The 25,693-nt window shown below is 47.2% G+C and overlaps 10 protein-coding genes across 10 annotated transcripts; 4 read left to right on the forward strand and 6 right to left on the reverse strand.

Moving 5' to 3' along the window:
- Positions 1–162: 162 nt before the first annotated feature.
- AGABI2DRAFT_205003 (RNA-dependent RNA polymerase) lies at positions 163–4,040 on the reverse strand (the record flags this gene model as incomplete). The annotated part of the gene is made up of 4 exons (XM_006461236.1): positions 163–1,162; positions 1,213–1,418; positions 1,476–2,503; positions 2,557–4,040. 4 exons carry the CDS (start codon positions 4,038–4,040, stop codon positions 272–274), a joined length of 3,609 nt encoding a protein of 1,202 aa, XP_006461299.1. The 3' UTR covers positions 163–271.
- Positions 4,041–4,403: 363 nt separating this feature from the next.
- On the forward strand, positions 4,404–6,055 carry AGABI2DRAFT_192827 (hypothetical protein). Its single transcript, XM_006461237.1, has 5 exons — positions 4,404–5,072; positions 5,122–5,234; positions 5,284–5,380; positions 5,436–5,579; positions 5,631–6,055. Exons 1-5 carry the CDS (start codon positions 4,440–4,442, stop codon positions 5,973–5,975), a joined length of 1,332 nt encoding a protein of 443 aa, XP_006461300.1. The 5' UTR covers positions 4,404–4,439; the 3' UTR covers positions 5,976–6,055.
- On the reverse strand, positions 6,047–7,076 carry AGABI2DRAFT_192828 (hypothetical protein). The gene is made up of 3 exons (XM_006461238.1): positions 6,815–7,076; positions 6,296–6,739; positions 6,047–6,242 (listed from the first exon to the last, which is right to left on the reverse strand). Exons 1-3 carry the CDS (start codon positions 7,024–7,026, stop codon positions 6,212–6,214), a joined length of 687 nt encoding a protein of 228 aa, XP_006461301.1. The 5' UTR covers positions 7,027–7,076; the 3' UTR covers positions 6,047–6,211.
- A 718-nt stretch (positions 7,077–7,794) lies between these two features.
- On the reverse strand, positions 7,795–8,968 carry AGABI2DRAFT_205009 (hypothetical protein). The gene is made up of 5 exons (XM_006461239.1): positions 8,874–8,968; positions 8,729–8,805; positions 8,630–8,668; positions 8,477–8,572; positions 7,795–8,416 (listed from the first exon to the last, which is right to left on the reverse strand). The coding sequence occupies exons 1-5, from the start codon at positions 8,956–8,958 to the stop codon at positions 7,835–7,837; spliced, it is 879 nt and encodes a 292-aa protein (XP_006461302.1). The 5' UTR covers positions 8,959–8,968; the 3' UTR covers positions 7,795–7,834.
- Positions 8,969–9,776: 808 nt separating this feature from the next.
- Positions 9,777–11,309, reverse strand: AGABI2DRAFT_205013 (hypothetical protein; the record flags this gene model as incomplete). The annotated part of the gene is made up of 4 exons (XM_006461240.1): positions 9,777–10,436; positions 10,493–10,642; positions 10,697–10,897; positions 10,950–11,309. The coding sequence occupies 4 exons, from the start codon at positions 11,307–11,309 to the stop codon at positions 10,164–10,166; spliced, it is 984 nt and encodes a 327-aa protein (XP_006461303.1). The 3' UTR covers positions 9,777–10,163.
- A 109-nt stretch (positions 11,310–11,418) lies between these two features.
- AGABI2DRAFT_205017 (hypothetical protein) lies at positions 11,419–14,288 on the forward strand (the record flags this gene model as incomplete). The annotated part of the gene is made up of 12 exons (XM_006461241.1): positions 11,419–11,799; positions 11,846–11,954; positions 12,007–12,139; positions 12,189–12,244; positions 12,301–12,377; positions 12,426–12,494; positions 12,543–12,735; positions 12,791–12,891; positions 13,006–13,223; positions 13,277–13,368; positions 13,427–13,621; positions 13,688–14,288. The coding sequence occupies 12 exons, from the start codon at positions 11,419–11,421 to the stop codon at positions 14,134–14,136; spliced, it is 2,073 nt and encodes a 690-aa protein (XP_006461304.1). The 3' UTR covers positions 14,137–14,288.
- A 352-nt stretch (positions 14,289–14,640) lies between these two features.
- Positions 14,641–17,377, reverse strand: AGABI2DRAFT_205019 (hypothetical protein; the record flags this gene model as incomplete). Its single annotated transcript, XM_006461242.1, has 10 exons — positions 14,641–14,667; positions 14,719–14,925; positions 14,982–15,025; positions 15,083–15,463; positions 15,519–16,290; positions 16,347–16,440; positions 16,502–16,567; positions 16,617–16,725; positions 16,780–17,182; positions 17,235–17,377. Coding segments are annotated over 10 exons (2,246 nt in total), but the record flags the coding sequence as incomplete, so codon positions are not given.
- A 223-nt stretch (positions 17,378–17,600) lies between these two features.
- Positions 17,601–18,435, reverse strand: AGABI2DRAFT_151091 (hypothetical protein; the record flags this gene model as incomplete). The annotated part of the gene is made up of 4 exons (XM_006461243.1): positions 17,601–17,632; positions 17,684–17,980; positions 18,038–18,122; positions 18,178–18,435. The coding sequence occupies 4 exons, from the start codon at positions 18,433–18,435 to the stop codon at positions 17,601–17,603; spliced, it is 672 nt and encodes a 223-aa protein (XP_006461306.1).
- A 1,135-nt stretch (positions 18,436–19,570) lies between these two features.
- AGABI2DRAFT_205025 (RNA-dependent RNA polymerase) lies at positions 19,571–23,373 on the forward strand. The gene is made up of 5 exons (XM_006461244.1): positions 19,571–20,674; positions 20,750–21,093; positions 21,144–22,177; positions 22,234–22,439; positions 22,489–23,373. The coding sequence occupies exons 1-5, from the start codon at positions 19,613–19,615 to the stop codon at positions 23,296–23,298; spliced, it is 3,456 nt and encodes a 1,151-aa protein (XP_006461307.1). The 5' UTR covers positions 19,571–19,612; the 3' UTR covers positions 23,299–23,373.
- Positions 23,374–23,796: 423 nt separating this feature from the next.
- AGABI2DRAFT_118209 (hypothetical protein) lies at positions 23,797–25,645 on the forward strand (the record flags this gene model as incomplete). The annotated part of the gene is made up of 13 exons (XM_006461245.1): positions 23,797–24,024; positions 24,080–24,130; positions 24,184–24,285; positions 24,342–24,358; positions 24,406–24,514; positions 24,573–24,741; positions 24,803–24,852; positions 24,903–24,917; positions 24,948–25,021; positions 25,075–25,216; positions 25,265–25,338; positions 25,397–25,492; positions 25,555–25,645. The coding sequence occupies 13 exons, from the start codon at positions 23,797–23,799 to the stop codon at positions 25,643–25,645; spliced, it is 1,218 nt and encodes a 405-aa protein (XP_006461308.1).
- Between the last annotated feature and the right edge of the window lie 48 nt (positions 25,646–25,693).

The following is a 25,693-nucleotide window of genomic DNA, read 5'->3' on the forward strand; positions in this document are numbered from 1 at the left end:
GAAGCCGCGTTTCAGTCGCCCCCTCGCTCTTAATAGCATTTCTGGGTTGACTGACACATAGACAAATTCGAAGAAATGAACAAGGGTTCAACAGCAATAAGTCCAATGCAATTAAACAAAATATGAGTATTTACTATTCATCACCCTTTCGGTGGTCCATCACCAAATTATGCAAGATATATATGTTAGATATATGAAGCACTACTAGAACTTTCGAATCCAATACATTTAGTACAGCGGTTGCTTCAATTCAATTACACTCGGCACTTGATCAAATACCCCTCCTCGAACTCCTCACATCGACACTTTCGGCTTCTTCATTCACCTTGATAGCATCGAATACAATTCCAAGCGTGAGCCACCAGAATGACTTCGCCCCAAACGTTCCCTTCCGCATCTCCACAAGTGAAATATTCCAAGCCGCCCAAGCAAATTTCAAATAATCCCCCGGAGTTCTCTCCTCACCCTCCAAAAGGTTCCTAACTTTGCGAGACTCGAATTCCGTCAACTCTTTCATCTTCGAGATCTTATCTTTGCGCAGGTGCTGCTGCGACGTTTTCTGTGCGATAGTCCCAACGATGAGTTCATCCTCAGATAGTGGCTTATACAGCCTATTCGTTAAGCTGCATTTCAGCGCAATGGAGTTGAGTTCCCTGGCGAACACCTTGAAACATCTTTCAATGCGTTTAGCCATGAGAGTATCCACAGGATCACGGGGATTTGAATATCTCTTGATGAGAGGAGCGAGCGCCCCGCAGATAAGGGAAATGGCGGAGTCGTTGGTACTCAAACAGGAGAATTCATCAGCTAGACTTTCAATTTGCCGAGTAGCAGTTTGCATCGGTCGTTTACGACGACTTTGTGGAGCAACAGCAGGTTCATGAGCCTTGAGATCAATCGCTCGAGTGAGCTTCCCGAGTGCCGTCTGGCTTTCATAATACCTCCCACCCTGACTCAAAACATTTTCAAGAGTCTCTGGGGCCAACCAATCCGGCTTCGGGTTCCTTGGTCTCGGTATATGATCCTGCTGGACTGGTCGTCCAGTCTTTGGATAGTCGACAGCATCACTGTGTAACTTCGCAAGGACCAGGCAGTCATCGTCGGTGATGTCTTTCCTTTGGTCTGCGATAATGAGCCAATTTGTTGCGACGACACCAATTACCTAGCTGTGGCTTAGCAAATGCCATACCCTAGAGCCAGTAAAAGACTTACATCAGATACGATATATTGCATGACGAAATCAGCCACGTCCTTCATAGTGCATGGCCACTCTGTCAGCTGCTTCTCTGCAGCCTCATAGTTCGCTGGCTCATATGTTTTCTCCGGAGTAAAGTAGGGATGATCCCTGAGGGGGATAATATTATACGGGTCTCCATCGAGGTCACCACCACCAAGACATGATGGAAGAGGACGATCGCCTGTGGTGTAAAAAATAAGTAAAGGAACTAATACTAAAAGTTACAAGCGAACTTCACCTTTGACGCTGAATACGACGGTATTGGGCAGTGGTTCTCGAGCAAACGGAGAACCCTGGCGAGGACCTCCAATGGCCATGGCCAATTGAACGTCACCTGGATGAATGGTGGGTGATCTCGAGATGAGGACGGGCCCTTCCAGATAGAAAGAACCCTTTTCGGGATGTTTGATACATACGAAAACCTCATCCGCCTTGAGATAACCATGAGTGTCGGCAACGCCAACTAAAGTCCAAGCATTGGGAATGGGTATCCGTGCTTTATATTTCAAATCACGGAGGACGTGATATACACCTAACCGCAGGGGTTGATCAAACAATGGATCGCGGACGAGGTTATCCAAGTCGAGTTTGGATAGATTAGCCATGGTAGATGGAATTTTGAAAGTTAAACCAAGACCATGCGCCTGCAAAAGATGGGAGGCGGAGGACAAATGTTCCATTGCCTGTTGGGTGCCTCGAACTGCCTCGTCCTGGAATCCTTGGAAAACTTCATGTTTGACACCGAGGCCCTCGAGAATCATAATGAGAAAGCGGTTGAGATAATATGGAGTGGGTTGATCGATGGCTCGCGACACTTCAATTTCGTTGGATTCTGGCGCATCGAACTTGATCATCGAGTCACGAAGGGATAGGGTATTCGATCCATTAAGTCGATAGTCCACTGAGATCATTCCTTTGGACCCTTCATGTCGAATTTGATATGCTCGAGGAAAATCATTTCGGTCCCGTTTACGGGCGATGCGGTGCCATATGTCTCGCGCCAGGTCTGCAGACATGTCTCCCGAGCCATCGGTGAAGGTATATTGTCCATCAGGTGTCGTTATGTCTCTCTTGATCAGAATCTCATCCACTTCGACGATTGCCGCGTCGGTTGCTGAGAAAGCCTGGGATACACGAGCTCCAAACCTAGCGGGACAATACCCAAGGGTACGGTCATAGGCGAGATCTCGGAAATTGCCCAAACTCTCAATGATCTTGCCCGCATTGACGATACCATGTTTCGGGTCTCTAAAAGCCTTGACAAACCTTACACGGAGATATATCAGCTGATGCAAGCGCGCACAGCGGAGAAACCTCACCATACGGAATGCTCCCTCAGCGCAGACTGAGAATACGCGAGGAACCTAAACCTGCGACCTGCTATCACCAAACCTTCGTGCATAAAATGTCCAAGCCTCCTCCGAACAAACTCTTCATCGTCAATGTCCTTGTCAGAGCGATATTGAAGATTGTTCTCGTCTCGAAACTCCACCCTTAGAAAGTTCTCGTGATTAGCCTTGCTGTAGCGACGAAGAACTCGATTCGACTTGTCGATGAATGGTCCGTTCAGGAAAATGGACGTCGGGCTAATCGTAACCTGCAATGAGTGGTAGTAACTTGCATCATTTAGAATTTCTGACTCGATATCATCTTGTTTGCTAAATTCCTCCGCGAAAGAAAGAAAATAAGATGATATGCTCGTCATATTGCCCGTAAGAAGGAACTCCTTGGCCTGTGGACCAAATTCCTTGATCAGTTTCGCCGTATAGTGCTTGCCATGCGACTCGAGCACTTTTTTGATCGGCGGAACGAGGTCAAGGATTTCGGCGGGATCAACGTAAAGGTTTCTAAGGAGCGCTTCGATCTGAAAGGCTATACTCCAGTCGAATTGCCGTATGTTTATATCCATGGCCTGCAACCGGGCTGGGGAGAAAAGCGCTCGTCGTTCTACCCGTACTGGATGAGATTTGACGATATTCCGAAGATTCGCAGCATCGGATAGTTGAGCAAAGGCATTGACTGCGGCGGGTGAAAACAACACCAGTCGCATCGCAAGTGAGGTGTACGGAATAGCCAGGGCGTTGTTCACAATGCCTGATAAATTGTCCAGCCTTGTAAATGGGCCTTTTCTCTTTTCGCCTGGGATAGGTACAGGACGATGAAAGAAAAAGGGGGGTATCTCTAGCTGTAGAAAAATAACCGCATCAAGTCCAGATTGGTGCGACGATATATGGAGAATGGACGACGGACGCATTGCGATAACATACTCCGATGTTCCGGGATACGCCTCCTTTAAGACAACATTCAATTCCCTGCGGGACGAATCAAAGCGTAGAAAAGCATTCTGTGAAGCTTCTGCCTCTATAGAGAACACGTCGTCCCTGCACATCCATCCGAACTGAATGGACCGCAGGGACACAAACAAGGAATCAAGCTCCATTTCTTGCTGCTCCCGCTTTCGCTCTTCAATGGGGTCAACCCAAGGGGAACGCGAGATAGAGTCGAGCAGGCTGGGAGAGGGCGTCCTCCTGCCTGGCGCGAATTCCAGCAGGTTCGGCCCACAGGGTAGAACCATGCTTGCGAAGCGACCGGCATAAATACCCAGGAATTGATTCCCAACATTGACGTCGTGTATGGTAAAGATGCCGGCACGGTCAGATTCTTGGTCTTGAGGGCGATACAAATAAACATCAAAATTGACCTTCCCATTGAAGAACTCGCGCGAATGCAGGACGTTTGCCAAAACAGCTTTGACCTGGTATTTGTCGTATTCCGCCGGTATTCCACGCATGAAGATCTCCATTGCGGGGAAATTACAGCAATAGGGCGCCTGCCGGTATAGGTGGGGGGAGAAGGGGGAACTTCCACAAGACCACGGAGTGCCGGGCGCGGGAAAGGGGACCCGGTTATATGTATGATCATGAGAAACTTCCAGACGGGTCTGCGAGATAGACCGGCGTTACAGAGTCGAGAATCTGCAGGAACTCCTGACAGTGGGTCTTCAATAAGCCGCATCCATGTTCTGCTGACCCAGGCCACAGACCCAAATTGACATTTACGCCCACACCCTCGGTTTATTAAGGGGAGACAGATAAGATGTCTTTCCCCACACCTTGAATTCAGTACTCATGAGCACTACAGATATCCAGAAGCCGTATGTACCTCAAGATGACGGTGCCAGCTTTCCAGATCTCATTTTTCTATGTTCAGATTCGTGAACATGTTCGGGGGATCTCCTCTGAACAGGCTCTCCTGGCTACGAACTTCCCACCACTTTCTCAATGCGATTATTACTCTCCCTGAATCCAAATGGGTCCTCTTCAATGCTGGCCAACCTTTGGTTTCTTCTGCCCCGTCTTCTCAGCTACGACTAGCTTATTTATCCACAACCAACGTTTTGCCTTTCCTTGGTCCTCAGCCCTTCTTTGGCCAAGCACAAGAAGTTGGCGCGATCGTCACAGATCAAGCTACGAGCAACGTAACAGATGCTGCGAGGCATCATCCACAAAGTCTTCGCATCTCGTTCCTAGGAATGCACGAGAAGAATGAGGGTGAAGGGGCGAGTGTCCTTCCCACATCCGAGTTCTCCTCAGCTACTTCCGCAGTGGAGGCTCTCAAGAGGTTAGGTGGTATACCTTATTTCGCCATGGACGTAGCAGACTTGGTTTCCGAAGGCCAATTTACAGAAGAGGAGATACTGAAGACCCTCCAGAAAGATGCTCCGGACACCTACTATTGGTCCGAGCCGAGAGCTCTCATGACAGGGTTGGATCAGTTTACAGCTGGCGTCTTCGCGTGCGCGAGGAGCTTGGCTGATTGGAATTATCGTAACAAAGTAAGCGCGACGGTTAATTCGACATTCATGCTGGCACTTATGTGCCTAGTTTTGTCCAGGTTGTGGTTCTAAGACCTATTCAATGTGGGGCGGCTGGAAACTGTCTTGTATGACATTATTGCCTTGGGCTGAGAAGACAGACAAGAAACCTTGTCCATCTGGGTAAGTCGACCATCCTCCCTCTGATGCACTTCTCAAAATGTTTTCACAGCAAGGGCCTGCACAATTATGCCCATCCACGGACGGATTCCGTAGTCATCATGCTCGCTGTCGACGAAACGGGAGAGAAAATCATAATGGGTCGCGGTGTGCGTACATAAATTTTTTCAGCCACATCAGGACTCGTACTCAATTTCTTTACAGAAAAGATTCCCCGACAAATTTTATTCCGCCCTTGCGGGCTTTATCGAACCCGGAGAATCTTTGGAAGACGCAGTCGTTCGTGAAATGTGGGAGGAAGCAGGAGTTCGTGTCTCGAACCTTCGCTACCACTCAGGTCAACCTTGGGTACGCAGTATTTTCTGATTAAGATCAATTTTACGAAAGAGAATCTTCTAGCCGTACCCAGCGAACATCATGGTCGGCTTCTACGCCCGAGCTGATTCCGCGCAACCAATTAGGGTTGATCTCGATAATGAACTCGTCGATGCTCGATGGTTCACACGAGAGGAAGTTCTTGCAGTCCTCAACCATACATCTTTCCGAAGTAATAAGGAACTCTCGGAGAGTTTTGGCGACGATAAAGGCGATGACCCGAAGAAGGTTCTGGCTGAACAAGCTGCGGTCACAGCGGATGAACCTCCTTTCAAGATGCCACCAGCTACAGCCATTGCTGGAGTGCTAATTCGAGACTGGGCGGAAGGAAGGATTAAATTCGATAGAATTCAAACAGCCAATTTGTGATTTATTTACAACATATTGTATTTACTGGCGAGTTTATCAACGTTTCTCGCGCTCTTATAAGCCCATTATATGCGGAGCCTATGACTGGAGTGAGGAGTGTCGACGCAAGTCTTGTCAGAATTTTAAAACAATGCAAGCTCCTGTTATCCAATATTTATTCGTAACTAACATGCGTTAGCCGTTATCGTTAATCTCATCATGTCATAACGTCGTAATTGTGATCGTGATTCATTTCTTCAAAACTTCTCTTCTCCCAAATCTTTGCGTCTAAGTTGATTTAATCAGTCTCGCCCTCTGAACTGAATACCACACACACATACCTTACACCACAACAATAACACGCCCTTGCCGATAAAAATATCACAGCGAGCCAGGTCAAAATCAACGCCCCAAGCATCATCCAAACGCCATCTCCAAATTGGACAATGAACTTGAAATCTGGGTTTATCGCCAATCCATCTCTAACCACGAACCCCAGTGACAAATCAATGCCGAAAACAACAGCGGTAACGAGACCGGTGATTATGGCTAGGAAGAGAGTTAAGATAGAGATGGCATGAGAGGCGAGGAATAAGGATGATATGAAAGTGAGAAAGGCGAGTCCGGCGGCTACAGGGTGAAGAACCAAAATGAGGCGGAGGGAGGTTTCGATGGCGTTGATCGCGGTGTCTGGGAGGCCTGCGAGTTCTCGAACTGAGGGTGGTACAGTATAACCTAGTTGAGGACCGAAGCATTCCCCGTCCATAGAGGAATGATCACGAGGACTTTCAAAAAGAAACACGGAGAATACATCTTCATGTAAGTTTGCCGAGAAGGCGGTTTGGAGAAAAGGGGGTTACCTTGAAGCACAAAAACCCCAAACACCAAATCGTAGTTCTGTCGCAACATTTTGAGGAGGTTGGACGTCCACGACAGATTTGACGAGAATAAGATAGATAGGTTTGATGATCGTCGATGATAATCCCACGAGAAGAAGAAGAATAAAAGCAATAACAAGGAGTGTGAATGCGATCAGAGATATGATTCGGTAGGTCTGGAGGGGTCTGACCATCGTTTCGCAAGTCAATGAGAGGACGACGGGACTCTCCAGATGGGTTTCACCGACGGTCGTTGTTGTATATATGTCAGGCTATTTATATACTAGCACTTCTTCCCCATGGTCCTGTCTGATGCGAAGTTGCGGCGCTAGCTCGAGAAGAAGAGTGTCGTCTAAATTTATCACAACACTCTCAGCATCAGCCTTCGTGTGCAACAATTGGGTTAGCCAGACGAATCGGGCCGCTGGTATTCCAGTCATTGGAATTGAAAACACCAGCAGCACGCTAACTGTACTTGCCTTTGGTAGCGCGCCCTCTCGGGCCAAGTCACAGCGTGTTGAACAAACTCTATCTTCTCAAGCTTGAGCTCACTGTTCAGCCGCACCCTAATCGGTCGTTTCTCGGCCGCAGGCCTATTCATTCCGAAAGTGACGTTCATACTCGGTTTCGAAGCATCAGCCCCTACGCTCTACGTTATAAGGATGCCACTGGAAGTAGACGAAATACAAGCCAATCCTTCACAGAGGGACGAATTCGTGGCATGTATGCGGATCTGCATATGATCGACTCTGTTTGGAGCTACACTGATCCGTTGATCGGCGACGTTGATTGGTTGGCTCATTGGCCGATTGCTTGAACGGTGAAGTAAAAGAGCTGAATACCGCGAATTTGCAAAGGCTACAATTTATCGGCAGCTTTTCCTACGCTGATCCAATGTAGCATAAAGGCATACGAGTAATCCTCTTCTCCAAAAGCTGTCTCCAATCGATCACCCGCAATGGAAGGAATCAAAACCATATTTTCAACAGCGCTACTACCTGTTCACGCCGTCACTAATTTCGACCACAACCGAGCCAAGATATTAGGTTTTTGATCCACTATCTTGACCCTCCTCACAAACCTCCCAGTATCCCTAACCTCTCCCTCCCTCGGTACTGACCATTTCTCCACAGCATCCACCACTTTTCTCTCAAACCATCTCATACCAATAGCCTCCCTCTTCCAAACTCCCGTAGTCCAAACTGCCAAAGGTCCCCTCCCATCAATACTATACCTCTCCCTCACCTTCTCTTCCTGTTTATCTTTTCCAATTCTCAGATTTTCTCTTTCGGTACTTGTAGTCCCGTCTTTTTCGAATATGCAAGAAAATGCTTCGCCGAGGAAACCTCGAGGTCGAGGAGAGCGAGATGGATTGGAGAGGTATTTGGGATTTGTGAGGCGTATGCGGTTGGAGAGGACTATGTCTGTGAATATACGGTCTCCGATGATTATGAGTTCGTCATCTGAGATGGGTCGAGGGAGAGTGGAGAAATAGGAGCGGATGGATTTGATGCATGAGTAGGATGGTTTGAAGGATTTGTGGTATAGAACGGGAACTTGAAGATGGTGCGAGACGGATTCTGACTAAAATAAAATGAATAAAGAGGGTGAGTTGAGGAATTGAGAAGGAGAGAGAGTACGAACTTGAATGCCGCCTGGGTCAGTATGTGTGCCAGCGGAGTTGCTGACAATTATAACATTGCCCTTGCCAAAAGTTTTGCGACACTCCGTCCATGCCGACTATGTAAAACATGAATTACTGAAAAAAAGAAGGTTGTCATGTACGAGAGGAAGTACCTCCAATTCGGGAACGAGGGTATCCTCATACGGGACAGTCTAACAAAAAAATCTCAGCAAAAGTAACATTCTTCCGCATATTGGAAACACTACACGTACGAGACAATTATCCTTGTCGAAAATAGCACCACGATAGCCAGCCTTACGAAGTGCCGCAAAATCAAGATGGCGAATATCTTCCTGTGCATATTCCGAAATGAGTTTTTTCCCTAAAGACAAAACGTCGCAATTGAACAACACGCACCTTTGATTATGACATTAGGAATGACTATCCTAGGGTGTATTAAGAGTTGAAAAGGAACCAATAGACCAGGAATATTCAACGGCATGAACAAAGTGCCACCAAGTTAAGTTATTTGTCGTTGTTGACGCGGGGTACCACAGCTGTCGTCAGCAACAGCGCATCTACTTTGCATTGCACCAACTCCAGCCATGGCAGACTTTCTAGGCGGAACCAACGACTTCGACGAATTCGAACGTGCTTCCTCCGCCTTCCCCGATATCTCTCTCGATGGCTCAAGTGATATTCCTTCTACCGTACCACAACCAGCTAAACAATCCAGTGTCGGATTCTCTTTCGATGATTTCGACACTGAACCTGTTCCTACTACCAATAACAATGTGAAAGTGACGGGAGATGATGAAATTGAAAAGTTTGAGAGCGAGTTTCCGGAAATTGAAGTTGCCTCTCCTGTTCCTGCTCCTACTATCCCGGTAATATTTCGAACTTGTTACTTTTATGTGAGGAGGGGACTGATTCTTGGAATATTTGTTCAGTCTCAATCGACGTTCAAAAGTCCCTCACCATTCGCGCCTAGACCCCAACCTTCAGCGCTGGCTTCAACACCTATCCTCAATCAACCCGTCGAAGAAGAACCCGAAGTCATCAGGTACATTGTACCAAATTGCGTGTTCTCAATCCCCTTGTTTATATCTTATATAGGGAATGGCGAGAAAAACAGCAAGAGGAGATAAAAGCACGCGATGAAACGTCCAAAGCTAAACGTCAAGAAACTATCTCTAAAGCTGAACGAGCCATCGACGAGTTCTATGAAGACTATGCCAGAAAGAAGGAAAGGAACATTCGAGAGAACAAGTCCGTTTTGCTCGTCCCTCTGTTGCAGCCATATTGATATTGTTTCTCCAGAGACGCTGAAGCTGATTACATCGCTTCTTTGGAGGCTTCCCTATCTGGTGGGACTACATGGGACCGCATCTGCGATCTCGTTGAGCTGCAAAACTCTCAAAGCAAAACTATTGCTCGGACGGGTGCGGGCACAACCGATTTGACTAGGTTCAAGGAAATACTGCTTAGATTGAAGAGGAAGGGTGACCAAGCGCCTGGTGCAGCTGGTTATTAGAGCTACGTTTCCCTCGCCTTCTTAGGATTACTGCGGATAATACTTCTTTTTTTTGCATTAATGAAACATGAGAAAAAATGTACTATAAAAGGTAAGGAAATTGAGCTCAAGAATGTGATCAAGATGGAAAAGTGTACGTCGGGGGTATCGGAGTGGATGATGAAGAAAGAAATCTACAGTTTAGAGGCGGGCTCGGGAGTGCCAAAAGGGATTGCAGGTGGAAGATCAGCCTCTGTGACGCTGATGATTGGTGGAAGGTGCGACTCGATGAACTGGATGATGTCTTCTGCCAGTCGCTCTTTAACGCCGTCGGGTTCGTTCTGGAGTTCATGGAAGCCATTCTCAAATGGAATGAGTTTTTTAGTATGAGTGGAAATTTTGCCGATGAACTCTTCGGAGGCTTTGAAAGAAGTCACTTTATCTGCCGTTCCATGACAGATGAGAAGCTAGAAGAAAATTAGTGAGTGATAGGAGTGACGTCTGACGTGAAGATTGTACGTACAGGAAGTGAACTCGGCCAATTGGCGTAAGACGAAGTAAGAAGCAATTCGCCGTTGGAAAGCATATCACTGACGCCTCTGAGCGAACCCATGGGCTTGATGAGTTTGTCTTGCATGTAATCATCGTTGGCCTGCTTGTCATGGGAAAGGTCCTGCAAGTTTCACATTGTGAGACAAGGCACAGCTCGTGAGACAAAAGTACGAACATCGACAATGAGAGGAGTAGAAATGAGTGTGTAGGGGGCGAATAGACTGGCTTTCGAACCGAGCCATTTGAGAACTTTTGATGTGGGCTCTGCTTGGCGGATGAGCGGGCTGGTTGCGACGACGGCGAGGATGGAGGACGCTGCGGATGCGTGGGGGGATTTTGCGCCTTGAGTGGCGAAACCAAGGACCTCTCCGCCTCCCTGGCGAGGAAGACTGTCAGTCGGGATGTTTCCATCGTGAGGGCAAAATTACCATAGAATGACCCATCAGCAAGACAGGCACACCCTTGAATTCTTCTTTGGCGTGCTCGATGGCCCACGCGATGTCGGCCATCTGGTCCTTCCAGCTGGTCTTCCCATAGGAGCTAGTCTTGCTTTTGTGTGTTTCGTCCTGGGCGGTGAGGCCAAAGCCACGCTGGTCAAAGGCAAAGACGGCGATGCCGCGCTGGGCGATGAGCGGGTGGAAGTGGGTGTACCTGCCGACGTGCTCTGCGAAGCCGTGGACGAAGACGACGACGGCCTTGGGCTGCGCGTCGCTGGGGAGGTACGTACGGGCGTAGAACTGGGTCTTGCTGGGGCCAGGCAGCCAGGCCTCTGAGTATGCGGCAGACATGCAGCATCAGACGTTCCTGCAACTATTTATAGCGTGAGCTTAGTCAGCAATATAACATATCAGCACTGACATACGCTTCGCTTTCGTCGTCGTCAACACTGCGCTGGACATGCTCAGAGCAGCGTCACGTGTGTTCACGGCGCTCAGGCCACCGCCCAGCCGCGCTCTGCATGCGCTCCGGCAGCCGCCCCGCAGTCTGTTCGCAGCGTCGGCCCGCCCTCCGCCGCTGCCGTCCACTCTGGTCCTCCTCTGTCGCTTCAATTCCACCGTTAAACTCCCGCCTGCCGACAAGCCAAAACCATCCATATCGTCTATCCTTCAGAAGAACAACCAGGGCCTCTCCTCGTTCAGAAAAGTCGTCGCTTTGGCTGTGCCAGAACGCAACGGCTTGTTGATTGCCGTTGGACTGCTGCTCGTCTCTTCCGCCGTCACTCTGAGTGTTCCATTTACAATCGGACGCCTGATCGACTTCTTTTCCTCTCCGAATCCTGTGAGTCTAGTCGCTCTGCCGCAACTGCGAAAGCTAATCTCACAAGCAAATACCCTTTGGTCTAGGTATATGGCAGGCATCGGGTCTCTTAGTGCTTCTCTTCACTGTGGGTGCCGCCGCAAATGCTGGACGAGCAACGTTAATGAGACTGGCAGGTGCGGCCATTCTCTTTCTTCCCGGCTGCCGGCCTGACTAACCGTAAATTAGGTCAACGCATAGTTGCTCGCTTACGTCGACGTACCTTTACTGCCTCCCTTCGCCAGGACGTCGAATTCGTCGAACGTGGAGAAGGCGACGTTCTTAGTAGGCTTAGCGTTGATACCAGCATAGTCGGAGAGAGGTCCGTCTTTATTCAATTTCCTACGACTAATTCTTAATCTCTTTCGTAGCGTCACGAATAACCTGTCGGATGGTCTTCGCGCAGTCGTCATGTCCTCTGTTGGCTGTGAGGCTTTCTCAGCCGCCGTCCTATCCAACCTCTTCTCACAATCTTCTTCCTAGTGGCCGCCATGTTCTACACTTCGCCTACACTCACTCTCCTGATGTTGGCTATGGTTCCGCCTGTATCCCTTGGAGCAGTATGTGTCTCGTCATATATCGAGGTAACACTTCTCACATTCACATAGGTTTTCTACGGTCGTTATATCAAAAAGCTATCTAATAAGACACAAGAGGCCGTGGGTGACATGACCAAGGTAAACCGTCTTCTAACCCGCCCTTCTTCAGCTAATCATATCATTTAGGTGGCCTCAGAATCCCTTTCAGCGTTACGAACAGTCCATGCTTTCAATGCCAACGAACAGGAAGAGAAGAAGTTTAATGATCGAATCAAGACAATACTTTCACTAGCAAGAAAGGAAGCTATTGCGAGCGGTATATTCTATGGAAGCACAGGTTGGAGCGGTAACATTACGGTTCTTGGACTTCTGGGATACGGTATGCCGTTAATTCCTTTTTTATCTTTTTTTTAAGTTGCTTATCGTTAGTATAGGTGGTTCTCTCGTCTCGCAGGGCGTCATCACTGTAGGAGATCTTACGAGCTTATTGCTTTATACAGTATATGTTGGGAATGGTCTCAGCATGCTCACGTATGTCTAAAAGTCTACCTCACAAGCTTTATTGCTCATGCTTTTCATTTCCTAGTTCGTTTTTCGTACGTATCCTGTTATGTTCAGATGCACTCCCTCTAAGAACTCATGATTATAGTCCTCTATCATGCGCGCCATCGGAGCTGGAGCACGCGTTTTCGAAGTTTTGGATCGACAACCCCTCATCCCTTTACATAGTGGTATCCAACTTGCGCCAGAAAGACGCGGTACAATCAAGTTTGACCATGTTCATTTTGAGTATCCTACCCGGAAAGATGTCAAGATTTTGAAGGATTTCAATCTTGAAGTAAAGGTCGGGGAGACGGTTGCCATTGTGTAAGTACTGAATCTATCTTAGGTAAAAAACCACTAATCAGAAAATGATATAGTGGTGAGAGTGGTGGTGGAAAATCATCTATACATTCATTATTGTTGAGGTATTATGATCCTAATCATGGAAGAGTTACCTTTGACGGCCAAGGTATTCCACATCCACTCACTTTTCCTGAATCTGTGTTAATAATTCAATATCTGAACAGATATCCGCGAATTCTCTGCATCTTCTTGGCGAGATATCATTGGAGTCGTACCACAAGATCCTGTTCTCTTCAGTGGAACCATTGCCGAAAACATTGCATTCGGCCATAATGCGACGAGAGAAGAAATTGAAGATGCCGCACGAGAAGCTAATTGTGAATTCATATGGGGATTACCCGAAGGTTTTGATACCAGAAGTACGTTTTCTTTCTCCCAACAACCTTTCAATTCTTTTCATTAACGAAACCTAAAATAAACTCAAGTCGGGCGATTGAGTTTAAGCGGTGGTCAACGTCAACGTCTCGCTTTTGCTCGCGCTCTCCTCAAGAAACCTGCCATACTAGCCTTGGACGAAGCAACCTCAGCTTTAGACGCTACATCTGAACGTAGAGTCAACGACGCCATCGACAGAATCTTACGATCAAGACAAACCACATGTATATTTGTCGCTCATCGATTATCAACTATAGCTAGGGCCGAGAGGATCGTGGTTTTGGAAGGAGGAAGGATTGTGGAGAGTGGGAGGTATAGGGAATTGGTTTTGGGAGGGAAGGAGAGGGGGGAGAGGTTTAGGAGTTTGATGGCTGCGCAGTTGAGTGCGGCTGATACGAGTGTGACGATGGGGAGTGAGAAGGAGAAGGGGGAGGGGGAGTGGGAGCAGGTTGGTGGTGAAGAAGAAGTGGTGGTGGAGGGTAAGCCACAAAAGTCTTGAAAGGAGAGGACACGTCGTTTCAAAGTTTCATAGATTTTTACTGTTTGTTGCACCACAGGACCGCTACTCAGATTATTTAAACCACTCTTTAGCTCGCATATAGTCAATGGTTACTGATGACATAGATATTGTTATATTAAATGTATTCATTCAGAGAGAAACGGGATGATAAAGTATAAAGAAAGTCCATGCAACAACTCTAGCACGTACAGGACTAAGAGGGTGGATCTCATGAAATGAGAGTTAACTCGAGCTTCGAAAATGCAATATAAAATTCACTTCTTACTTCGCTTAAAGAGAGGAGAAAAAGACATAAATTAATATCCTAAGTCAAATACTAAAAATGAAATAATTAATGAACGAGACGAAAGAGAGACAGAAGTGCTACAACATCCATTCTCCTCCCGACATCAAATAAAAACTACGAAACAGGTAAACCAACCTCCTCATCATTTACGCCGTTTCAGTCCCACAGAACCCCAAAACTTTTTATATCTCTCCTCTTTATATCCCTTCATATATATTCCAAGTCTACAAAGAATAATGAGGAATGAAACAAGGAATAAAAAAAGCTGTACGCACTTTTCGCCATCTCAATCCCCAATGGTCATTAATTGGACCTCCAATACCAAATGAAACACCTCTGAACCACCAGAAGGTTGCTACGATTACGAATGCACAGATACCAAAGGCAATGGACTTGTTTTTATGTGAGAGGCGAGGAGTGGTGAATACGAAATGGTCGAGGACATGGGCAAGCATTAGAACAGAAAAATACAATGTCGGAAGCTGTGTGAAATATCAGAATGCAAATAGTTTTTGTGAAAAGAAGGAAAAAGGCATACATAGTGATGGATATATGTGACACGTCCCATAATCAAGAAAGGCACTGTGAGTAGCCGCCGTCAATAACAATCTACACACCACCAAGTAAAAGAAACCTCACCAAAGTGGAACGCCCATCCCAAGAAAGCAACCTTCCCGACATACATGAAATGTTCCCACTCTCTAACATCCATGTCTTGATACTTTCTCTGCCACCGCAACACATACACTCCCCAAGTTGCCAACCCGGCAATTAAACTCACCGTACCTCCCCACCAAATGGTGGGCGTACCAATCAAGTAATATTTCAGTTGCGCGTCACCCCATCCACACATTCGTAATCCGAGGTGCAACAATGGCCAGTCAAAAGGTTTGGACGCAAGTATATCTGCTTTGTCTGGATCGGGAACGAGAGCATTGTTGGAAGTCATCATAGCAACGTTCAGATGCCAAAAATCGCGGAGGAAAGGTGACTTGTAGAGTTTCATATCACCAGCGGGCACTGGAACCGAAACAAATTAGTCAAACGAGAGTCAAAGAAGGGAAGGATAATTTACGTCGGTCGTTCCAATGACTCTCAACGTTCCAATACGTATGCGCATCCTTCGCATTGTTCTCCTTATCACAACTGACTTCAATCTGCTTGAACCCCCACTGCGGTAACACCGCGTTTGCAGCCCTCAGATAACACCCTAGTTGATTATGCTTGAACCTTAACCTCGTTGTCAACGAATGTATGTCATCATCTTTGCCAGGAACCAATTTGCCTCTATGTATATCGTCCACAACCTCCACGCGCCAAATGTCATGAACATCACCGACAGTTTCATTCCCATAACCAGAAACTTCGTAATTTAGCTTTGAGATGGGTGCGAGGACGGTGTGAGAGTGCAAGTTCCTTGTGGTCGCGGGATGGTTTAATCGTACTAGATCTCCATCCTTCACGAATCGAAGTGCAGCGTTTGGATCATATTCGGCTTCGTTCCAAGGCGGCAGAATGACCCATTCATTGTTGTTGTCTTTATAGTGATAACAAGTGACTTGTTGTTGATTCGAACCCGTAGGATAGGTTTGGATATGTGAATGTAACAATCCACCACCCCAACCCATGTTTTTTAAAGTGACTTTCGAACCAAAAGCAACGGAGAGCGGGTTTTTAGCAAAGTCGTTACCAACAAGGTTGGCTTGGAAGAGAGAGGACATTTGAGCATCGCCAGGACCGGAGTGGGCGAGGACAAGGAAGTGGAGTTTGAATGAGGCCATGAAGACGAGGATGGGGACGACAATGAGACATACGACACGAGCGGCCCAATGGTTAACTTGCTCGCGCTTTAAACAATGGGTTATCAAACGTTGTCATGAAAGGAAAGAGAGAAGACACGTACGATAGTAAGCCTTGTATCGCCGAATTTTTCCCAGAGGTCTTCAATCGTATAAGCACCGACGAGGGCTGTAACAAACAGGCCAACCAATTTTACACTAGCAAGGATGTTACGTCGTTAGCATCATTAGGTGGTAAACAACCACTGGTCTAGCGCACCTTGTGACACAACCGATAGATATGCCCGTGAAAGTGAGCCATAGCCACCAGTCAATAGAAAATGATCTACTCGAGTATGAGAACTTGAGGCTGAAGGGAATATGTCAAAACTTACTGATATTGTTGATTATGGAATTTTGTCAAGCAGAAGACGGTAAGGAACGTGAAGAAAAGGAGCATGGAATCGAGAAGGATAAAACGAGAGATAGTCAACCAAGCAACATCTGGAAGTCAACATAAGTTCGGAGACTACGACAGCATCTGGGGATGAAACGTACCACAAAGCACCATGAGTGCAGTCAAATGGCATGCCCACGAGCTCATTCCGAGTTCAACAGCGGTATACCACCCGAGTGGAACCATGGCGACACCAAAGGTAGCCAACATAACTCTCATAGCGACATACGGTACTTCTGGTGGATAGACCTTTCCACTCTCAAAGTCAAATCCTCCATTGTAACCCGCCAGTAGTCCGACGAATCCGACGATCATTTTACCCAAGGGTGGGTGAACATCGAAATAAAACTCGCGTTTGAGGTAATGGGAGGCGAATTTTCCAAAGTGTGCTTCGTCCCAGACTACAAGGTTGGAGGCACCGATGTTGTGAAAACGAGTCCAGCAGGACAGTAGGGTGTAGATGATGGGGGCGAGGTGTTCGAGATTTTGGAAAAGAAACTCGCTCTGGAGGAGAAAGATATCAATCAGAAGCAGGGCAGCAGCTGGAGAGACCTACAATGGAGGTTGCAGGCGGTGGAGGAGGCTGGGGCATACGGCCACTGGCGATGTACGGCCTAGCGTTTCTGTTCACCTTGGCGTAGACGTCCTTGCCCTCGTCGTCATAGTCCTCGTTGAGCCGCACCTTTTCGTCCGACATGGAGTACGGAGGGTCGTGGCGGTAAAGAGGAAGGTCGTGGTCGTAGTCTGAGTCTGAAGGTTCAAAATCCAGGGCAACTGCGGCGGGCCTCATTCAGAGGAAAGAAAGAAAAAAGAAACAAAGTGGTCTACACTGAAGCGGGCAAATGATGCACAGTGCCACGTCAAATCACAATCATATATGACAAAAACACAACAGGTACAGTTACTACATACTACAGCCTCCCTACCCGGCCTTTTGATGCCGCTGGTATCGTGCTAACGCCGTCTCAGTCACCACCACCACGCCAGAAAAGAGAAAAAGCTCACCAGTCACCATCGCGTGTCCACGCTCATACGGCTCCAATGTCACCTGTTCGAGCGGCTTGAAATTGCTCTCCCTCAGTCTTTGCACCTCGCTCGCATACACCACGTCAGGCTCTTTCGTTGAATCAATACAACTCGCTTTTATCGATATGATAACGTGTCCATCGTTTTTCAGGAAACTCTCCGCATTTTGAATCACAATCTGCGCTTGATTGGGCTGAGCAACATCAGCAAATATCACATCAACAATTGAGAGTAACATCCTGTATTTGTTCGGAAGTCGTGCATCCTCCACGATGGCTACAAGTTTTGCTTCAGAATATATCGTTTTGCGTATGAGGAATGAGAAGCACGTACGGATGACATTGGTCCGTTTTTTGGCCATGTTGATCAAATCACGTCCAGAACGTGGAGAAAATTCTACAGCGTACACAACGCCCTCCTGAAGAATCCTTTATCAGCAAAAAGAAATAAGAAATGTGGAAAAACCAACTCACCGGCCCAACAATATCAGCTACATGACTCACACTAGTCCCGCTCGCAGCACCCAAATACAAAACCTTTGCTCCTGGCTGTATAAACACATTATCCAACCCACCAAGTACACCAGCCGCCAATTTCGATCGGAACGGATTCCAAACCCTATATTCTATTTTCATAGAAGAGCCATCTTCACCACTTCCAGGAACTTCAACAGAAATTCTCTTTTCGCCATATACCGATTCGCCAGGGGCGATGTTTTTGGTGACGAGCATTTGTTCTTTGCCTTTGGCGACAAAGACTCCTGCATGGCGATGTGGTTCAATTATCACGTTCGAACCGCCTCTTGCGCCGCCTCTGCCGCCGCCGCGACCTCCACGACCTCCACGATCGCCGCCGCGACCACCACCACGACCACCACCTCCTCTAGAGGCACCTCTTCCTCCAGGTGCTCCACGACCTCCGCCTACGAAAAAAAGAAGAATCTTAATTAGATGCAGATACATACTTCAGAAGACATACCGCGACCACGAGGAGGACCACCTCTACCGCCACCTCTTCCACCACCAAATCCTCCTCTCCCTCCCCCTCCACCTCGACCACCAAATCCTCCTCGACCACCAGAAGCACCTACCGATAAACAACCAAGTCAGTCAAAGGAAAAAGAATTTAAACGTGAAATACAATAACGCACCAAATGCCATTTATTATTTTACTTTTTAGAGAGAGATAAAGTTACTGCTTTCTGCAAATATAGCAGTTGTTAGGTTTTTTCGTGTTGTGGGAGTCGCCGAGGAGAGGTTTGATGGGATCGCAATTTTCTGGAGCGTGGTAAAATCTTATCTCTCTATAGAACTCGCACTTATCCTTTCCGTGCAATTCTGTAAGTTGAACTTGAACTGTGCTGTCTATACCAATACCTCCGCCATTTTCCTGCCCCTTTGGACTGGATTTGAACTCTGTAGAGGATCTAAAATTTTCGCATCGCTTCGTTCATTTTGTCCAGCTCATTGGCACCGGGCAAACAAGGTAACAGGCGACGCTTCGAGAGAATTTGAGAAACTGCCTGAAATGATCTTACAGAAAGATGCTAGAGTTTCTTTTGCTGGAAATCATGCGGGCATCAACGCCTCTTGCCTCGGCACCAAGAACGTAAAGCATTGATGTGGTTAAAACTCAACGCCTTCTTTGATTTCTGTCTAACGATTTGTCTATTGGCGTTTCCTGAAAAACATACGAGGAGCGTCTTACTACAACCACATACACTTGCCCATTTCTAGAGTGATCATGGATAATAGTAGCAGGTGCTCGAATATACTTATTAAACTAAAAATAGACGAGCATCTGTTCACATGGCTTTAAGCATCTTGCTGCGTCGTGTGCATGAGGCTACGTCGAACCACCTACCTCTAGACACCGTTATCCACAACACACTCTACATTCCTTCCAGAAATGGAGATCTTTATGCGCAATATCCCTTTCAACTGGGGGGAATTGGACGTAAAAGGTGCCCTCGCTGTTCACCTACATGGTCCCAAGTTTCCCGGTATCAAGCCAAACTTCAAAGTCAGCCTTCATCCCGTAAAGCGGGGGAAACGGTTCAAATTTGGCACATTCACATTAGTTGATCCACGTATAGCCATACGATTTCTGGAGATTTACGGAGGAAATGACCCTCTGGAACTCATAACAATGGACCAGAGTCGAATAGATTTCCAACAAAGTAAAGACAGCGCTAATGAAAACGTGCTCGACGATCTCGCCCGTAGTCCCTGGATTGACCCAAGCGAAGAAAGAAAACGGATTAAACGGAACGAGACATTGTATTCCGATTCTTCACGTTTGCCTTTGAAGCTGGTTCAGTTCGGCTGGATGTGCCGCGATGGTGTGTTCTCCATCGAAGGAGAAGCATACCATCATCCGTCCTTTTTCTGTTTCGATCCAGAACGTAAAGAGGCTCACATCACGTTCCTACCCAAGCGATATTCTCCCAATACCTATGTCATCGCCATTCGACAACAATCCATTTTGTCCACATCAGCACATGCAAGCATGGATAATCAAGCTGTTATTCACCTGCAGCTTGAGATCCCGCCTACTTTCTTGCGTAGAGGACCCAATGATAGACAGTACTATCGGATGTCCTCCCTCCCATTCCCATCATTTCATCCTCGAGCTACCCCTTACATATCCGTTTCCGTGCGCCTCGTACTCGTTTCGCAGAAAGATTTGCGGAAATTCTTTAGGCTTGCAAACCTGGCGGATCTGCACCGCGCGCAGAATCACATTATTCGAACAGAATACCGGAAGTTATTTACTGACGATGAGCTGGATCGTGTTGAGAAAGGTATTCTTTCTTTTGAGTGGCGTGTAGCATTTCAACTCGAAAGCTTGCTACGCAACATGGATATCGACACTACAGAGCTTTTGGGCCTTCTACCGAGGGTCGATGAGCTCGTGAATTCTTATGGAAGTTTATACGTTGCTGATCTATTGAAGACATTCAGCAAGAGGGTCCACTCCTTGATACACGACCGCAGGGATACCCTCAATGTTGTTATATCTTGTTTAGATTCTTGCCACGAGGAGGTCATGAAGCTTGGAAACTCAACTTCTCCCCTCCTCGTAGACGAGGCTCTTTGCCAAACATTTCATGCTATGGTTACTCCAACCACGATACTCCTCACTGGACCTTTCCCGGAAAGGTCAAATCGAGTCATTAGACGGTACGGGAAACGAAACGAAGATAATTTTTTGAGGGTAGAATTCCGCGAAGAGGATGGTCTCCAGTATCGTCTTGACCGTGACGTTAATGGACGAGCATCCTTGCGCCATCGAATATCACCCATCCTCAAAGAGAAAATAGTGATCGCGGGACGAAGTTTTGATTTCTTGGCTTATTCCCAGTCGGCACTCAGGGAGCATTCCGTGTGGTAAGGTATTTCTCTCGAAGCTTTGTGCATTGGCCAACAGAATTTTTCAGGTTTTGCAGACCCTTCGTCGACTCCGATCTCGGGGAGGTAGATGCTGCACGTATAATTCAGGATCTTGGCACTTTCGACAACCTTTCTTATGACAAGGAGCTCATCAACTGTCCCGCTCGATATGCCGCTCGTTTGTCTCAGGCTTTCACTGCAACCGAAGCAGCTACGTTCAGGGTGGAGGAACCCCAGATAAGAAAAGACATAAAGACGAATGATAAACAGTACATCTTCACTGATGGGTGTGGTTGCATGTCGGAAGATTTTGCTCGCGAGATATGGCAAACAATGCATCCGAAGGGTAGAGATAGCGAGGAAGACTTTCCCCGAGCATATCAAATTCGATATGCAGGTTCAAAAGGGATGCTGAGCGTTGATTACAAGCTCAAAGGGTCTAGGAGTTTCGCCGTTCGTCCATCCATGATTAAATTCGATGCTCCAGAAGCCAAGGAGATTGAAATCGTCCGGGGCATAAAAAACCCCACTCCTTATTACTTTAACCGGCCCCTTATTATGTTGCTGGAAGGCCTCGGAGTGAATTACGATGTCCTTCAGCACTTCCAAGACAAAGCGGTGGCCAAAACACAAGACGCAACTCGCGCCCTTCAGGACGCCATAATTTTGCTTGAAAACCACGGCTTGGGATCCTCATTTCGTCTTGCGTCCACAATGCAGAATATAATCAAACTAGGAATTGACGCCTTGCAGAGCGATGCATTTTACGGTCGTTTGCTTCGAGTTGCCGTATATCATGCCTTGCGCGACCTCAAGAATAATGCAAGAATCCCAATTCCAGATGCATGGACGCTCGTAGGAGTTGCAGATGAGCATAACTTCCTCGGGAAAAACGAAATATTTGCTTGTATCAAGAAGTCGGATGGAGAGATGATTTATCTCGAGGGTCACGTTCTTGTATCACGATCTCCATGTATTCATCCAGGAGACGTCCAGGTGGTATCGGCCATCGGCAAACCTCCTAAAGGTTCATGCTTTGAAGTTCAGTCTCTCCAGAACACGGTAGTGTTCAGCACCAAGGGTGAGCTTTGTCTCATTTCCGGGAAAGATAGGTCGCGTCACAATAACACAATACAGGCATCCGGCCCATCCCGTCATGCCTCGGTGGCGGAGACCTTGATGGCGACATATACAATCTCCTTCCGCTGGCCGTTCACAAGTCATTGACACCTCTGAGGTACTTCAAGCCAGGAAAGTATACCTCTGGGGAGAGAAAATGCCTCGATAAGCCAAGCACGATGAAGGATGTAGCAGATTTTGTTATGGAGTATATTATATCCGATGTGAGTCGCGCACTGCTAGAAATATAAACCGCTTCTGATACCTTTTCAGGTCATTGGCCTCGTCGCCAACCGTTGGCTTGTCATTGCAGACCAAAGTCAGTTCGGGATCCAGGATCGAGTTTGCCTCCGCTTGGCACAACTACATAGCGACGCTGTCGATTACCCAAAAACTGGAAATCCAGTCAGTGTCGCCGAAATCCCAAAGTTGAAGTTCCCGCTGCCAGACTGGAGCGCCCCCGAAACTGTTGATCCAGACCCAGTAAATTATTATCCAAGCCAATCCGCAGTCGGAAGGCTATCTCGCGCAATTGATCTTCGTCAACACGAGAGTAGTCTCCCCGGACACGCGCCTTGCGATGTTTCCGCCGACAGCATGGTCTCTACAATGAACCCTCGACTTGTAGAGGCAGTTCGAGAGCGGATCTCTGGTTACATTGACGATTTGAAGCCAGACGTTCTGATCGTGGACCTTTTCCAGCGGTTCTCCACGAGACTTCTCCAGATCGCATACGAGTGCAATTTGAATCATCGTAATGCCAAGCCATTGTCGGAGGAAGAGATTATAATTGGGACGATCACGCAAAAAACTCCCCAGCCCCGAATGCGAAAAGAGAAGATCTCGAAATTGAGGGAATCAACTGACGTCTTGGTTCGGCAGGTCAGGGAGGCTTTAGAAGGTGACGAGAGTAAGCCTGTGAAGAGATATCTGCGAGACGCGTGGGATGCTTGGAACTTGTCGATGACGGAGAGCGCGAAGGGCAAGTTTGGAGCCGGAGGATTTGGTTGGGTGGCACTAGGGGCATTACTTAATGCGATGGTGACCCTTGAGGAGACTGAAAACGTTCCAAGTTCTTCATGAGTGCAGCATAGAGCCCTGATAACCAATAGTGATTCTGTAGTAAACATGCCAGTTGACTGAAATTTAGCGTGAAGATCAAACCATGGAACCGGACAATGTTCGTGAGAATTGTGTAAACATGTTTTGACTCCCTACTATACTTATGATCAGAGAACTTGCTCAGGGTGACGATCTCGACTTCGACAGCTGATCCATCTTGTAACCTCTGTCTCGCCGTGGCCAACCGGTCATGTGTGGTGGTGTCATGACTGCCCTCCCGGCCGAACTCCCAGGCATTGCCCCTAATCAATGGTTTTCACATATCAAGAACGAGTGTTGCTTTTATAAACGACTTCTGAGAACCAGCAATAAGCGTGGAGCGGGCCGTCTCTCACTTATCTTTAAACGACTTCTCAGAACCAACAAGAAGCATGAAGCGGGCCGTCTCTAACTTCTCTATGTCTATTCGTTATAAAACCCACATTCTGCTAATTGACATGCGACCATACGAAAAACGGGATGCTAGTACCGACCCTCAAGAGAATTCTTCTCGGGACTGCTGCTATTTTGACAGCCGTAGGTCAAATTGCTGCGCAAAGGGGTTGCACTCTATCTGCTCAAGGTGGCGATGATGCACCTCAGCTCTTGCGGGCGGTCCGTTCCTGTGACACAACTCGAATTCCGAAAGGAACTACGCTGAACATCGCCACTCGGATGAATATGACCGGCTTGTCCAACAAGAGAATTGTAAGTAGAGTATGGTCTAGGCTACTTCACTTTCCCAACTTTTTCTTTTGTGTAGCAATTGGAAGGAACGTTACGATTTAACCCGGATATCCCGTATTGGACTGGAGTATGCATTCGCGTCTCTCAGAGTCGCATCTATAGGTTGATGATGGTCTCTAGAACGGGTTTTTCATTCCATTCCAAACGCAAATCACATTCTGGCTTCTCGGGGGAGAAAATATAGTCCTTACTGGTGGAGGAACATTGGATGGCGCTGGTCAGGTGAGGATAAACCCGTGTTTTACTAGCGACTACTTGACCAAGCCCAAAATTTACAGCTGTGGTACGATACATTGTAAGTGCAAAAGTGCTCTCGTTGGGTGCATACGCTTAGAGTCGCAGTGCCACCAATTCATCTCTTTTACGTCCCATCACCTTGACTATCTTCCAAGCAACAAATGTACTCGTTGAGGATATCACAATGGTCAACGGTCCCGAATGGACCAACCTTGTGCGTATCGTTATATTGGATATAAGTGCCGCTCGAAAACAACCTCATCATTTTTCAGATAAACGAAGCCAACGGTGTCGTATACAATAATATTCGCATCACTGCTGTGTCGAACTCGTCCCATAATCCGGCTAATACGGATGGATGGAACGTGTACAGGAGCAACGACGTCACCATCAAGAATTCTGTGATTGTCAATGGAGATGATTGCGTAGCGTTCAAGCCGAGTAAGCTTTTTGCATAAAAAGTGTACCTTTCGTCGTTTGATGAGCAAACCTTCTGAAAAAGATGCCACTAATGTGCTTGTCGAAAATCTCGATTGTACCGGTTCCCAGTGGGTATTCTGTCATTGAATGTAAGTTATAGCGTCGCTCAAGCATTCTTCTAGTGGAATCTCGGTTGGGTATGTAAACCAAGATTCACATTCGTTTAGGGTATAGATCATTTCTATAGGTCACTGGGGCAATTCCCGGGAATGTTCGACATCGTACAGAATGTGACCGCTCAGTGAGATCATTCTTCTCTTTATCGAATCTCCCATCTAACGATAAACGCATTAGCAATATCAAGATGAGCGACGCGCAGAATGGAGCTCGAATCAAGGCTTGGGCAGGTCAAAATGTCGGTAGCGGCATCGTGCAGAACATCACATTCAGCAATTTTGTGGTTAGCAATGTTGACCATCCTGTTGTCATTGATCAGGTTCGTTGCCAGGCTCTATTACAAGCTATGTCTTAAGAGTCACCCCAGTGCTATATGACCAGCGCATCTGAATGTGCTCAGTTCCCTTCTAACACGTTTATCGAAGATATCGTTTTCAGAAAGTGAGCTTTCGTCGTCTTAGTCTGTTTTTCATTCAATATTTTGACACCTTATGGTTAGCATCTCTGGCGTATCTTCTGGGTCTACCGTGGCTTCCTTGAACTGTTCTCCTGATGGACGCTGCACCAATATCGAGGTTGATGACCTGAATTTGAGGTAACCTTTTTTTTGCCTTAATAGCAGGAAGCAGCGGCTCATCACGTTTCGTGTTTTACAAGTGCACCGTCAGGCCCACCTGAGTTTGAATGCTCCAATGTCGTCCTCAATGGAGACTCCGCCGAGCTGTTCCCCGAATGTAGCGAAACGTGACCAATCGACTTTTAGCAGAGTCGATCGCGGGAAAGAGTTTATGTTCTA

The sequence above is a fragment of the Agaricus bisporus genome (assembly GCF_000300575.1).
Source record: "Agaricus bisporus var. bisporus H97 unplaced genomic scaffold AGABI2scaffold_5, whole genome shotgun sequence".
NCBI lineage: Eukaryota > Fungi > Basidiomycota > Agaricomycetes > Agaricales > Agaricaceae > Agaricus > Agaricus bisporus.